Consider the following 16,182-nt stretch of genomic DNA (forward strand, 5'->3'; position numbering starts at 1 on the left):
TTGCCTGTGTATAGTCCTCCTGACCTGCCACTATGATCTAGCATTGTGCAAAATCTTTCAGATTTGAACCAGATCAAATTCACAATGCCCCACTTCAAGTTCAAAGTAGTTGTTTTGAGTGCAAAACAGCTGCCACACATTCCAAATGGACTGTCTTGATTATGTCTGAAATGTTTTCAGCTTGAAACATCTCTCCTTGGCATCTAAAACACTGTGTTTCAAGCACAAAGTGATTCTGAAATTATTGAAACAGCATGTTCCAAGCTCAAGGTAGAGCATTTCAGATTTAAAACATTTTCTCTATCTCTCCAACCATGCAATCTCTCTGCTTAGAAGATCTCTAGCATCTATGCCCAGTAAATCAAAATGTAACCATCTGTTATTATTACCTTGAAGTTCTTCTTATTAGTGGAACATCAAGTTATCTACATTTCTCTCAGCCCATCAGCTCTTATATCTACTACATGACAAGGGTAAAGTGACATCCATAGAGAAGCAACGATTGCTATGTTCTATTGAAATAAAAATCTATTCTCATATAAGATTGTAATTTAGAAATGTTAGGAGGAATAATCCCTCTACTATCATCTTTTCAGTTCTTATGTTAGCTACTTCTAAGGAGAAGATACAAATGCAGCTATAATACAAAAGGTGTGAAAAACTGTGGCAGGAAGGCAATTGTTTAAGGGCTTTTAAACAGCACTTTCAGTTATAAAGGCAGCTGCAAAATTCATTTTTGGGGCAAGGAGTTATGAAGAAATACTGATCAACTTTTAATTAAAAACAAAGACATTTTCTTCTTCAATTTCTTTCTTCATTAGCTTATTTCATTATCAAGTAGGGTTATTTTGTTGTTGTTGATGATGTTTCTGGTTTGTGCCTTTGAGTCAGTCTTGACTCCTGGCAACTGCCTGGACATGTCCCTGCACTTTTCATGGCAAGATTTCAGAAATGGCTTGCCATTGCCTCCTTCCTAGGGCTGAGAGATAGTGGCTGGCTCAAGGTCACCCAGCTGGCTTTGTGCCTAAGGCAGGACTAGAGTTCATGGTGTAAAAGTATGTGGAAATAACCTTGGGAGACAGGAGGAGCAGCTGCAGCCTAGACAATGGTCCGATAAACAAAATTTGAGTCTGCAGGAGGAGGGGTGGTAAGAGTGACTCAGAAGGGACCCTCCCTATTTTGGGGGAGAGTAAAAGTGAGTGATGGAAGGGGTACTTTCAGACTTGCAAGATGTGGTTAATGTAACCTTACAATAAAGAAAACTACTATTTCTGGGTGTGCTTCTTGTCTGGACTATCTCTCAAGGCTAACACAGGGTCTCCCAGTTTCTAGTTTGGTGCCTTAACCACTACACCCAACTGGCTCTGTAACTTTGTTCACTTTTTATAATTTACATTTTGCAGTTACTGTTTCGCAAGATTAGAGCTGCAATAAAGAAATGCCAATAATAGACTCCCATTACAAAGCTGATTGTCCTAAGGCAGTGTTGTCCAAACCTGGCCACTTTAAGATGAGTGGACTTCAACTCCCAGAATTCCCCAGTCAGCATGGCTGGCTGGGGAATTCTGGGAGTTGAAGTCCACTCATCTTAAAGTGGCCAAGTTTGGACAACACTGTCCTAAGGTTTCCATGTATTGAAATGGCTGGTGCTTTAATAAGACCAGTGGCTCCACACACCACAGAAAGACATTTTTACTCTCCAAGATTAGCCTAAAAGTTAAAATAGCTACCCTCCAAAATATTCTTTCAAACACGGAAGGCCCACCTGAAGAATATTTATCTATAAGGTCACCAGTCTACCTTAAACAGTACTAGTCTTCAGAAAATAAAGCCAAAGCTGGTTTCAAGCATTTTCTGTTCTAAAAAGCTGTGGGGCTATTTGAAAGACTGAAATGATGATGTCTGTATACGAGTGCATTCAGTCACTAAGTTACAGCTACACATATGTTTCTTGGAAAAGAATTCCTATCTATTTGTCACTGGCTGAGAACAAAAGAAACATATTCTGAAGTTTACTTACAAATCGTGTGATATGTTATCATATTCTAAAGTCAAAATGAAGTACAGAGTTTCAATATCCCATTTTCCCCTGTTTATATATTCCTATTGCTATGAATAAAGTAAGGCTAAATAGATTTGAAATACAGGGGCTGATGCTGGTGTCAACGTCTTTTGGTCGATGGAGGCAGTTTAAGAATAGAGAATTATTTTCATTTTTGGCACCAGCTTGCCTCTAGCTGACTGGTGCACGTTTGCATAAAATGGCATGCTTGGAGGTGTGGTCAATAGATTTTCTATCCCATTTGATACAGATGCTGTTCAGAAAGGGAACTCTTACCTAAGCCATGTCTGTGAGTAGACATTGGAGGCAAGACCGTCCATGCCTTTGTCTTTGGGTTGTAACATTCAACAGTGTTTAATGTCTTTAAGCCATCCCGGCCCCCAATAACAAACAGCTTGTCATCAATAACAGCCACACCAAACTGTAGCCTCCTTCCATTCATTACTCCAGCCTGAATCCATATATTGGTCCTAAGATCATACTTCTCGATGGTTGTAGCACCTGCTGAGAAACATCAATAATTACTCACTTGATTTATAGGGGGAAAAAAATGCAATTAAGAAAAAGTTCCCCTTTTTAGAGGCAACCCCCCCATCCCATTATTTATGAGAAAACACGTTTAAAATTAATTTTTTCTTTTCGTTGGAGTAAAAACAAAAGCCCAATAATCTTGGCAAATTTACAGATCCTTGAATCCAGTTATTAAGACAGAGCACATCTGTGTAAATTTCACAGTTCCTATGCAGCACTTTCAGATTTTACATCCTTATTATTTGGACAGCTGATAATACAGTAATCCCAGGGGAAGAAATTAATTATTTTAAATTTCAGGTGAGAGAATTCACACCTAATAAAAGCCTTCTGTTACCACATATTGTGTTTTTTGGCCTGAATTTCTCCCACTGCTGGTTGGGTCCACATATTTTGAGGCTTAGATTTAAAGATTCCTCTTCATGCATCTTCTATCAGGTTGCACGTTTCTGTTTTCAGCAGCATTTCTGCAGCTATGCTTCAGCATCCACCTTTCCTCACATGCGTCATACCGTCGTGTGGGAAGGTCTTTTAGGCCATGAAGTCCAAGTTCTCTTCAGATTAAAGCATCCAGGACAGATGCTGGAACAAGCCACCACAGAAGGGTCTACCACCTATCTGAGTCATTGATTTCCCCCCTAGGGCTGCTCTTATTCTTAGGATAGAAGTTTATAAGAAGTGGCCTGAGCAAATCTACAACTTTAATCAACAGAATACAAAACAATGCATTTCTGTGTTTGTGGAAAGCCATTCTCAATGGGCAGAATTCAAAGTCAGAGGAAAGCACATTCGTTATCGTTTGCTAATTAAATGTTTTTAATCTATTTCTCTAAAATGGGATAAAAAGTTATGCTGCTTCTGTACAACAGTGTTTCAAAATAAAAGTTCTGTAGTAGAAATTAAATAGCTACTCTCTTAACTGAAAAACAAAACAAAAAACCACTAAACTTTGTTAAAACTAAAGTGTTTAATAATAATAAAAATGGTGGTGCAATTTGAATTCTATTTGAATCTCATTGTAACAGAACAATAATAATGTAGATGCCCGACCGGAGATATTAAATTCTCCTCTAACTTGCTGTTCAGCTACAAGAAATATGAACTAATTTCTGCATTCAATTATATTAAAAACTTTTTTCCCCATAGTTGTTAATTCAGAACTAGAACTGATACAAATGAATGAACTCTCTAATTCTTTGTATAGTTTTTATTCATAGTGTATTGCCAAGCATATTGCTTGAAAATATCATGGACTCTGCCAACTTACAGAAGTAGCTCTTTGGATTTACCAGTTTCAAAGCCCCTGTTCACTGTACCCCAAACCAAAAGTGATATCTTGTAGTTGTAACTTTGCTAATGCATTCTAAAAGTTTTAGAACTAATTTTGCATTATGGGCTGAACATTTGGCAGACATCTTTTAGAAACTGATTTATAACTATTTAGGGGTCATAGGTCTTGTTCCTTCCAACTCACTGTACTAGAAGAGAGAAAAGGAATTTTTTAAAGAGTAAACAATGCGGTCTCTGAAATGACAGTAGATCCTTTGGTACTCAAAGGCTATCTTTGTGCATTTCTGTACTTGCTTCTTAACTTACATTTAACAAGAGGTTTTTCTTTTATTGGACATTTGATTTCAACCAACAATCTGGCCTGTTCAACATTGTTTAGCTCTGTGTCTCACACATCTTCCTGGAAACTATTTTTAATATCAATCTACAACCATTACTCTAATTGAAAATTGTAGAAATTAGAGTTGCCATTCAAATTTTACATAAATATAAGTTCAAAGGGAACTGGAAATTTCTCTTTTATAAGCATTGAATAAAATCAAGGATTCCTAAAATAATTTTTTTGCAAAAGTAGATAGGATTAGAAAATATGTCTCTATAGAACTCTTTAATTAACTATGCACTTCTACGGTACAGATAAACAAACAGTTTATGTCATTTTACATTTTGTCCACTGAGCTTGTTCTTAATTTTTTGCACAGATTTCACCAAATTATAAATTGTTTTCCTAAGGTAGGACTCTACAGCTTATAGACTCCAAAATAAAGGCTATTTGACTGTCTGATATTTGACCGTAAAATAAACCACATGTCATGTTCATTTTCAATAAAAAAGTTAAATGAGGAACAATGGCTACAAGTTTGAACATCTCTGGGGGGAAAAAGGCAGAATAAATATTCTTATTCTTTCTGCTGCCTAGGTATTTTCTATCTCCTAATGAAATTCTCCTTGATATCTGTGTCAATAACCCTGTTCAATCACATTTGTTCCACTTCAATAGATTTATTTTTATTTCAACACATACGGTTGCAGGCCAAGGTCATCAGTTTATACCTACTTGAAGCAACATCACTAAATCTTGAGCAAAATGGTCAAGGACTATGTCAGCAGCAGCTTTAACAGGAGCAGAATCAGCCAAAAGAACTTCAGAGAAAAATTGCTTAGTGGGCATATCGCAGTAACAAGATAACCACAAAGATGTTTCAACATTAACACCTTTTTATAATTTTGGGCTCAGACTTAGTCATATTAAGTTAATCGTGTCTGGTTGAAGTCCCACTGATTTCAGTATATCTACCTGAAGTACAGTAAATCTGGCTCTATCTCATAGGTTCTTCTGTCTCTAAAGCAAAATATGGCAGGACTAATTTACTACTAAGCTAGTAAACTCAATTTCTAATAATGTATCTATTTCTGGTAAATACAAACTATGTACCTCTTGCATGTCAATATCATATGGCGTGGTATATAAAACTACAATAAATAAGCTGATCGGCATTTAAAAATTATAAATCCGTTATAATAATGCTTAATACATGATATATTTCTTTTAGTAATCTGTCAAAGTATTTTGTTATGAATATTGGTTTAAAATAAATCAGCTCTTTAACTACAGGAGGCATCCTAAACAATTCAGGTTCATTAGAGCTATGAGATTTGGGTCAATAGCATCCAGTTCTGCAGTTATTAATAACTATTCCCAAATAGAAACTAAGCTGGAAAATGCTGCTGGAGTTATGCCTTGAAATTCTGCAGCAAAATATCTCCTAGGAAACATATAGATATCAGTCATTTTGTTCCAAAAGTTTAAGAACGGGCTTGACATCACTATTAAATAAATTTATCTTGAGAAAAATAGAAAGCTTATTCAAGGCGTTATTTACAAAATGGAATAAAGTGCTACCTTCCAAATAATAAATTGGAATAGCTGAAAGTCTTAAATTAAAATGCCTTGGATACTATTCCTAAGTTAAAGGTTTTTCCCAGCTAACAAGCTCTCAGTAGTTGTCATGCTGAAGAGATTTTTACAGGCTATTATAGGCTATTCAGCATCCCCCCCTCTTCTTTTTCCTGTCTCTGAGATGATTCAGTTTCCAAGGCTCTTGCTGAGGCCCCCTTTGCTCAGTCTTTTTCATGAAACCCTGAATATTGATGACTATTAAGCCCAACTTAGATTGGGAAGGAGTATTTCTCAATGGGTTCCAAATGAAAAAGACACGAGCAAAGTTACTGAGGTGAAGACGTTCAACTGTGCTCGCTTGCTAATTCAGTCAGGTACCTGAGTGGACAACTAAATCTTCAGAGCAATGTCTGAGGCTCGTTTTTCTTTAAAACAGATGTTTTTTGGGTCCAGGACCCTATGGAAGATTCCAATCAGGGAATTCTCTTCTCCATCCTCCCGCTCTGTACAACTTTGGATGGATCTGGAAGCTTCTCCCTTCCGCGAAGAGGCTGATTAGTGGAAGGCTTGTCAGCAGCTGCTGAGAATGGCTGTAGGGCACTTTCGTTATCACTTAGATGGTAGGTAGGCTTAAGACGTTATCACTGTAAAAGCCCTATCTTTATTAAAATGGTAAATACTGTATACCCTGGTGGCCATTGCTTTTATTGCTGTGTGTAATTTTAATTGCTATTTAGCTTTTATTACTGTTATTTTTCTGCATGGTGGTTGGACTATCCCCCAGTGGAGAGTGTGTTAACAAATAAACAGTTTGTTGCATTTAAAAAGAAATGTTTAAAAACTCCTATTTGCACCATGCTGTCCTTTATCCAGAACACATGGATTGGTCCAGATCTTTTTTTTTCCCAGCAAGTTCTATCAAAGTTCAAAGCTTTGCTTTTCTCCCCCCTTGGGACAGATTGCATTATCTCCAAAAGTTTCTGGTGAAGTTTTCCATATTCTAACATTTAGTTCTTTGTCAGGATAATATGTATCTTTTTATTAATTTTATTAGATGATGATGATGATGATGATGATGATGATGATGATGATGATGATGAGCTTATTCAGAGGGTTCTTTAGAATTGTTTTAATTCTTTCATGCCTCTGAAGCAGATCTAGCGCACCATGCTGAATCTCTTTGGGTCTCTGTTTTTCAAACAGTAAGCACACCAGGATGTCATTCCAAGGAGTTAAAAAAAGAATACCAAATTTAAGAAGCCAAGTATTTTCTTAAGTTATATCACATTTTGCTCTCAGATAATCACTTTTGATCCATGAGGTGCAGACTGTCTTTAAAAATGTCACTATTTTTATCCACTAGCCTGGATCCCCTTTCCAAGAGTCTGTATAGCCTCAAGGACAATCTCTCTGTCTCTGTGTACATAAACCAAAAGAACAGAAGTGCATTATTAATGTTTATGTAACTGTTAATTTTATAGCAGTGTGAAAGCAGATTGTTGATTTCTTTCTGGATAGAAGGAGTTACTGGCCTCATATATAAAAACTAGGATGTTGCAAATACATTAGCAACTATTATTTGGCAGTTTTCCCAGATCATCAGCAGACTCAAAGACCATACGGGTTCACAAAAGTATTTATTCCAAAACTATGTAAAAAAGTGTTTAATTATCATAAGACACATAGTGCAAATATGAAGGAACAGGTCAACCCCCCCGCCCCAAATGAAAATCACATATTGTACATGCTTAAAGAAGAACCTTAGGAAAAATCAGTAAATTAACCTAAGACATTATAGTTCAATAAAAATCAAATGCTGTTCATTTTTATGTGTTCACTGGATACTAGTTTGTCACAGACAGGCTTACAAGAATACATTTTAAAAATGCAATTTTAATTATTGTACAGAAAATCTAGTATATGTAAACTACAGTGCAATCATAAATTCAGGGCCCGCTGGCTAGAAGAGCTAGAGGTTTGTGGAGTGCTCTCTCTAACCTTCAAAAGAGAGAGGACAGCTATGCCTCTGAAAACTGTTTAACAATCTATATGATTGTGAAGCTTGTGTGTTATATACTTTTATTTAAAGCTTCCATGTGATCGCTCTTCCTACAGGAATCCCAGAACAGCTCCAGGTTGGATTACTGTCCAAGAAGAGTTCCTCAAGAAGGCTTGGCTCACTTAGTTCGGACTCAGCTCTGGGTTCTTCTGCCTGTCTTCTGAGCAGCAATGGTCACTGGCTTCAAAATGGCAGGTGGGACTGGATAATCAAAGTCCTGCCCCTTTCTACTTGCATTCAATGTTTGCACCACACATAAAAAAGGAGTAGGGCTTTGAATGCCCAGGCACACCCATCTTTGGATGCTAGTGACTGTCACTGCAGATGTCACTGGTAAACACTTTACAGTTCTGTGGCTCAACAAGTGACCTGTGGTATATTTATTCAGCTTTGTTTTAGGGCTCCATCTGCCAGGAACAATTTTCAACAAGCGACCGGTCTAGATGAGACAACTTGACTGAATTAATAAGCGGAAGAATTTGGTCAAAGGGAGCACTTTGTTCAAATAACAACCAGGGAGACCTGAGATAAAGCAACAGGAGATAAGTAGCATTTCTTTTCCCTTCCATCAACCTACCCCAAGTGCCTAAAACACTAAAGCACCGCAAGATATAGACTATTATGCTCAACACATTGCAGTAAACTGCAGGCTTTTTGTTTGTTATTACTTAATGTAGTCTTAAATCAGAACTGATCAGAGTAATTTACAATAAAACTATTTAAAAAGGAATTTTATTTTTGCAAAATGAACCAAAACAAAACTGATTAAACATGCACATTGAAATAAACTGCAGAACCCTCTAAAACCAAAAAGCACCATTAATCAGTAAAGGTTTAGCGCAATAGTGTAATTTTTCTCAGACAATTAAAGGGCAGTAATGTCAACGCCACTTAATCTCCCTTCCTGGGAAGAGATTTCCCAAAACCAGTGCAGAGAAAGCTCTGTCTGAAGTTACCTCCAACCTCATCAAACAGACTCACCTAGAAGGAATCAATGATTAGGGAAGTAAAAATCAGCACTTGGGCTCAGAATCAAGTCAGGATGTAGGCACAGAATGACCACCTCATTTTACAGAACCCATAATTTATTGACCTGTTTGTTCTAAAACTATTTTGGCAAGTTATTGCAATTTAAATGTGAGGCATATAAGGCATGGGCCATGTTAGCCATGAACAACTTCCTTTGGGGGGAAAAAAGCCAAACTTGAATAAACACACTCTTAGACACTCCTGAACAGAACAATGTTGGAACCCAGACTACCCTTACACCTTCATTGCAACCCCCTATGCAGCAAGGTCCAATTTGAGAAGGTGGCTTTCTGATCAACAGTTCTTATTCATTTTAGCTGCCCGTACTGTCCTTGACCACGTTCATACAATGAACCAGGTTTTAAAGCTTCTTAACATCAGGGAAGAAAGAGAGAAGAACTTGCTGTCATTAATAGAGTCATAAAACCCAACCCTCAGCTTCCAGATGACCTCTCCCAACAACTTAATGTGCCTGCAGAGCCCTAAAGACCAAGGATGAACGATTGTTTTGTGATCAGGCAGGACCATACGTTTTGCTCAATTGTTCTTGGCAGCTTGAAGAGGGCAGGGAAGAAAAGATTCCTATCATCACCTTCTGGGAATACCTAGCCCCAAAGGAATAGAGCTGCTGGAACACAACATTTCTTTTTCCCACACTGTGTGGGCATCCCTGATGGACACTATGAGGCTCCCATTAATGGCAGGACAGTCTCAGAGCAGAAAAGCAGAGAATGTGACAGCCATCAGAAAATGCAAATGAAAAAAGGAAGGGTACAAGGGAACGCTTTGTTACAAAGGTTCAAGCAAGGGACGAGAGCATGCTCATTTTAAAGGAGGAGGGGGGTTAAATTTTGCACCTGCTATTTTCTATTTAGTAACTATTGTTTGTCTCTTACACTGACCATTCCTGAATTCCAATAAAGATTTAGTTCCTAACCAAGTTTGTCCAGGTCTCTGGGGACCTTCAGCCAAGTTTGTATCAGCCTGCAGATACCATGAATAAACAGATGCTGACACAGGTCTTCCACCAAGATGACCAAAGCTGTTTTTGACCCAAAACCTAGCTCAAAGACAGACTGGAAATGATCCAGATAATCCATTTCAACTAAAAAAATAAAATAAAAATGAGACTGTGATGCTATTGTTTGTTCAGGACTTTACTTTCTCCTGCTCCCAAGAAACTAGGAATCTGGACAAAATTACAAAGATAGTGGGATCCAGCAAGAACTGGCTATGTTGCCTTGTTAATCTGTAACACATGGATTGGTCACATAATTTAATAACATTCTCAAACTACTAAGACAGTTAGGAAATGCAACATTGATTATAACATCTTTATCATTAGTGTTGCATTTCCACCAGAATAAATTAGCTACCTTACAGAAAATCAGTAACTTGGTTCCTGTAGCCTAGGCTTGGGATTGGAATTCATTCTAGAGAAAATCTAATAAAATGAACAAATTCAAGATGTTTACTGGGGAATTATATCCATAAAGAGGCAACTAAGCCTCTCCAAAAAGAGGTTGGGGACACATCTGCATATCTCCCAACACCCTTAATAGGTGCTCCTGGGGACACTATGTCTAGTCATACCAAAAAAGTTTTAAAAAATGGATATATAGCTATTACATGAAAGACACGTAATCCTTTCCCACTGTCTGGAAAACAACTATTAACTAGTACCTTTATTGTTGTCCATTCCTCCAACAGCATACAAAGTCCCAACGGTGGATTTCCTCGGCTTTGTTCTTGGACTTTGCATAAGAGTTCGTCTTTCTGGCAAAAGATGGTATTTCATGGCTTCCAGAATCAGCTTCTGACATTCCAAGTCGTCTTTAAAAAGTGCATGGTTTTCTAGGTCAGCTAAAATCTGTAAATTATATGAGTTGTGATTTAGTAGTGATATCCTACTTCTTATGGCCTGGTCCTCAGTTCTGCTTGCACAACCTTCAGCAGTGAAGAAGGCTTGGGCTTGCCAATGACACTGAGGAGGCCTTTTCAGTAAATAAAAAGACAGAAATAAATCCACAAGAGTGGCAATCCAGGTTGACAGGTAAGAAGATGACCATGGTATTACTTGGAGCAGTAATCACTGAAATAGCTACATGCCTTTATAAAGTGGGAATGAATTAGCATAGCAAGCAAGAAACTAAACTCTTAGCCATCCTACTTCTCAAATAAGTGGCACATGACTATGGAATTGTGAGAATAAGAGACAGATTGACACTTCTGTGCATGGGGGCACATTCTTTTCAAGAGAAATTCTTAGTATTTGAATGTTAATCCCCCCCCCTTTATTTTTTTCTCAAGAAATTCCACTCAGTTTCAGCATTTGAACTATTGATATTTCCCTCTTCCCAATGAAAATATATTTGGGGGACTTCCCTAAATCAGAAATGGTAGTCTAAATCCTTTTCCCTGAACTCTTTCCCTGAGGGGGAAAAAAATCTTTTTATATGAAGTTCTCATACTTCACCCACCAAAACATCTTGATTGTAAAATACTGCAGTGCAAACACAGGATTAGAGATCCATGATAATCTTCTGAAGCAGAAGATGCTACATTGACTGGGACATGTATAGAGGTAGCCTGCTTAATATGTTCAATAATTGTGTCTCCAAACAGTGGCTGACATTCCAGTGGCCATAATCAACACCTGGCCTGGACAATGAAACAAAGAGGAAACTTTGAAGACTTGCAGAGAACCCAGTCTGGGATAAGAGAATTAGCATAATAGTAAAGATCACAAGTAGTCTGCAGTCACCAATGCTAATGGTAATGGCCATTTATTAAACTTGAAAATGTGTGATGGAAAGGGACTTACTTAAAGAGCAGGAATCAAAATGCTAATTGGTAAGATTTCTCTGTGATAATTGTATTGTGAAACATCTGCTCACTTTATATCACAGCAGAAGTAACTGTACAAAGAAGAAGAAACTGTGACAGCTGCAAACAGAAGACCCTGGCCACCTTCTAGAAGATGATGGAGAAAGCAACACAAGGGAAATGTTTTGGCAGGATGAGTTCCAGAGATAATGACAGCAATCATAAAAGGGAAAGGTAGAAGACTAGCTGGGAATGACATTTTTGTAGTATACTCCACTACAGGAATGCCTTCGTCCATAAGAGAAAAAAATGGTGCATGTGATGAGAATGAATAATAATAAATCCAATGGAAATAACTTTATCCTTGTGTGAATAGGAAGCAGAAAGTGAAACCAAGGAGACTTGGCAGTCATACTACGACAAGCAATAGTACTGTAGACACTTGAGCAAAGAAGAAAGGCATGGATAAAGAGATAAGTTACATAATAACCAACCTAAGAAATTGCAAAGTGCAAGTATTATAAATACAAGTACTATTTTGTAGCACAAGCGTCTTACAACTGAGAGTCTCCTTTAAGAACAATATTTTAACTTTTTTTTTTTTTAATTCTATGGCTTCTTCAGGAAGCTTAAGATGGTAGACCCAGCGCTAAACCAGTGAATTTAAATTCAAAAGAAACCTAAGAAATGGTAAAACCAAGAGGAGAACAACTAGATCCCCATTTTCAAGCGTAGCCTGAGCACTCCATCTGATGTCGCAAAGTCCTCAGATGACCCAAACAATTAAGGATTGCACCAAGATCAGAAATTCCATCTCTCAAATTCACATCCAGCTTGGATTACAATGGCATGAATAATGTTACTTGATATATCCCAGAGATTTATCTCAAAGCTAATGTCTAATGTCAGCTTAAACAACAATAATAGCAACAAAAAAGCTTAAATATATTCTTGGATAACAGTCAAAATATATAACAAGTTTTACTGTCTAACTGGGATGAATTTAGAAATTATGGCTGTTGCTGATGCTGTAAAAATCTCCCACATAGTAAATTAACCCATAACATTGGTTCAATAAGCCTGCGAAGCAAACATTAGGCTCCTGTCCCTGTGCATTTCATCTTCCCCGAGCGTTACACAGAATAACTAAAATTTAATTAGCTGCTGCCCTTGTGCTACCATAAACTTTGCTTCCTTGCCATGCATGCACAGGGGAATTATATAGGGTTTGTTCAGAAATAAATAATACATCTTACGTATCTGTGACAATTTCTCCATCAAGGGAAAGGCAATATTTTCCTCTCCTCCTCTCCATAATATCTAATCAACAGATGCATGTCCTGATATTACAATTTTATATTTTTCGCCAGCACAACCCGCACCTGGAAGCCAATTCATACGTTATGGAAACTCCCCATAAAATTTAGGGACGTTGGAAAGTTGTTGTAAAAGTAACAGAGAAGAGAAGCAGGAAGATAAGGCTGTCTCTGTTACTTCAACCCTAGTTTCAGTTTGTAGTTTTGTGGTTTCAGCCTCAGCAACCATTGTTTTATTAGTCTTATTGTTAATAGAAGATGCAGGCAGGAAAAGCTGCATCTAATTTACTAACAGTAGAGATGGAGGGGAAAAAATCACTGAGCTGAGATCCAGATATGAATTTGGGAGGTGGGGGGGATCATAAGCTTGACTGAAAGTTAAGGTCAACTTTATACAAATTCAAATTCAGAATAAAAACCTGAGTCCAAGAAAAGTTTCTTATACCCCTTCTATTTTCCCTGTTGGTTATACTAATAGCCTAAAGTGTTCAGTCTTCTGTCTTTCTGGCACTTGAAGGATTAATACCAGCTTGTGCTCCTGGTGGGCCATAGGCTGCCTGGTATAATAAAAGGGTAATTTATTTGCAAATTCCCAACCTGATCATGGAATTAACTCTAAGAATAACCTCTGACCAGTCTCTCTGTTCAGTCCAGCTCACCTCAAGCTGTGGAAATACACAGGTAGGTTAGGCTGAAAGAGAGGGACTGGCCCAAAGTCACCTACTGGACTTCTGCAATTGAGGGTGAACTTGAACCTGGCTCTCCCCAGTCCTAGTCCAATGCCATACTGATGATGATGAAGATGAAGATGACGATGAGGAGGAGGAGGAGGATTCTGAATCAACCTAATGTAAGGAAGGGAGAATTAATTAATCTAAGCAAGAGAGACTCCAATAATCTTTGAACCAGAAGATTCAATATACAGGTCACTTCACCAAACTTGTAACATGCACACATCCACCCTCAGGTAGAAAATTAACCATCCTTCATTGCTATCAGAAACAACTACAATCCCCCCAAATCTGCCACCACTCAAAAACTCCCAAAACATTTCATTGCCTACAGTCCTGATGATGATACATAGCTTTGAGGACAAGCAATACATAGAAGGAAGAATGACATTTTCATTAGAAGGCCATGATAACCAAATGTCATCATTACAGGAACAATCAAAATAGTTACAGGAAAAATAGTTCTCCCTCAGTCCAATCTTAATTTTCAACCTGAATTCCAACAGTCAAAGGATTTAGGTTGTATTCTTTCAGATATGAGATAACTTACAATGAGTTCACTTGAAGGCATTTTGCTCACCAAGTAGAGAACAGATTGTCCCACTGAAATATACACAAGCTCAGCAAGATTACCTAGTTGTTCAAAATGTTGTCTGGATAGAGGCAGCACTGTTACACAAACAGCATTTCTTAAAAAAACACCAGTTTGCCTTTTCCTATTAACAGAGAAAAGTGGGCTCTGTTCAGCAAAATGATGTAATGGACAGTATTTACTTTAAGCTTCATGCATTAAAAATGCCATTAAAACCCTTCCGATCTACCCAAGAACTCAGCTATTAATAATTGGTCAGTGGCAAATCACTTAAAAATATATGCACAACGCAAGCAGGGAATCAAGATTAGCTATAGCTCCTTGATGTGAATAAATAATCATTTGGGTTTCTTGCTGGATAATGTGTGAAACATTCCATGAAACTTAACCTACCAAAGACTGGAATTATCTAGAACACAAGGTCAAGTAAACAGAAGTATTTATGGGGCAAGGAGTCCAAGATCAGTCCCACAGAACTAACCAAGAATCACAACTAACCAAGTAAATCACAAAGAAATATGCAGATATTGAGACATCTCTGAGATGCATCCTCATTCCTCTGTGGCTTTATCAGTCTACAATCACTGGACTCTTTCCCATCTAAACAGCAGGATGCAGGTTTTGAAAGTAGAAAAAGTGATGTTTATTGTGGATCACCCAAAATGTCACCCAAGCTCATATTTTAAGAACCTATGATCATTTTATATACATAGATTGTCCCAACTGCAAAACTTTCCTTTTTTGTATTCAACTTATTGCTGTTCCAAAATTTAATAAAGGAATTCCATTATTTTTAAAACTGAAGAAGGATCCTTTCCAGTAAGTTCCACTGGGTCCCATCAAATGCCGCGCTGGATATAAAGTAGTTTCTTCAATTTAAACATCTACATTTCTTTGGAATGAAATCTTGATTACCAGTTTATGCATTCCCATCCCCAGACTGATATAGATCTTTGGTTTCTGCTAAAAAAACAACTTAACAAGCTTTATGCTTCTGAAAGAGAATTTTATTACATGGCGCAAGCGATGATATTAGAGAGAGGGTGAGAAATCTAATTAAGTTATTCGTTTCTAGACTCAACCGAGTTAAGCAATCTAACGTTGCACCATGTATCCACTATATAAATGGGAATGTATATACAGATTCCAGATTCAATAATTGACATTTAAAAAACAAAATGAAACTAGCATCGTTTCAGCAGCAGCAGAAGAGTTTTCTACAAGGCAAGTGTTTATTGAATAAAGAAAGAGTCCATAATTACAGAATAATTGCTCCTTCACTGACCATCAAACCCTTCTACTATTAGAGACGAAAGGCATTTTCTTTGCTTCAGTCTGGATATTATACCTTTCAAAGGTTTTTCAGATTATGTGAAGGATGTATCTCCATATCCTAAATCACCATATCTGCAGACCCTGAAACCAGAAGGTTGCGATGAGAGCAGATCCTTAGCTTAGGCCATTGAATCCTTCAGAAGTGTAGTTATTGAAATAATTATATAATTATTATTTTACTCATTGTAACTATGCCATTTGGCCTAAATATATATTCTTCTCTGGACGCTTCAAAGAAATATCAAATTATATTTATCTCTTTACACCAAACAAATTATTAAACCCATGAGAAATAACAAAGATGCCAATTCACTTTATTACGTATTCCAAATTTTAATAATTCACTCTGTAATCATTTTGCTAAGTCTTTAACCAAATTCACCCCCTTGCAGGCATAAATGAAATAATCCTGTCTTATTTAACTTCCCTCCCAGACAGAGGCACTTCTGGGAATATCAGACCATTGAAAAATATTAGTTAGGATCTCTGTGTATTCTACTGTTCAGTAACA

At 37.3% G+C, this 16,182-nt stretch overlaps 1 protein-coding gene across 3 annotated transcripts in view; it reads right to left on the minus strand.

The window, feature by feature from the left end:
* Positions 1-16,182, minus strand: part of KLHL1 (kelch like family member 1) — a 115,315-nt gene that overhangs the window by 23,043 nt on the left and 76,090 nt on the right. For 2 of the 3 annotated variants that reach the window (XM_088139586.1, XM_088139585.1), the window contains 2 exons: positions 10,555-10,741; positions 2,339-2,563 (listed from right to left, as the gene is read on the minus strand). In XM_088139586.1, coding sequence (XP_087995712.1) covers positions 2,339-2,563; positions 10,555-10,741 — 412 coding nt within the window. Of the gene's footprint in view, positions 1-2,338; positions 2,567-10,554; positions 10,742-16,182 lie in introns of all 3 variants that reach the window. The other variant, XM_088139584.1, reaches the window with a different exon arrangement.

Source organism: Python bivittatus, unplaced genomic scaffold (assembly GCF_059951505.1).
Source record: "Python bivittatus isolate LINGU-HERP-01145 unplaced genomic scaffold, Pbiv_v1 ctg000210_np1212, whole genome shotgun sequence".
In the NCBI taxonomy this organism is placed as follows: Eukaryota; Metazoa; Chordata; class Lepidosauria; order Squamata; family Pythonidae; genus Python; species Python bivittatus.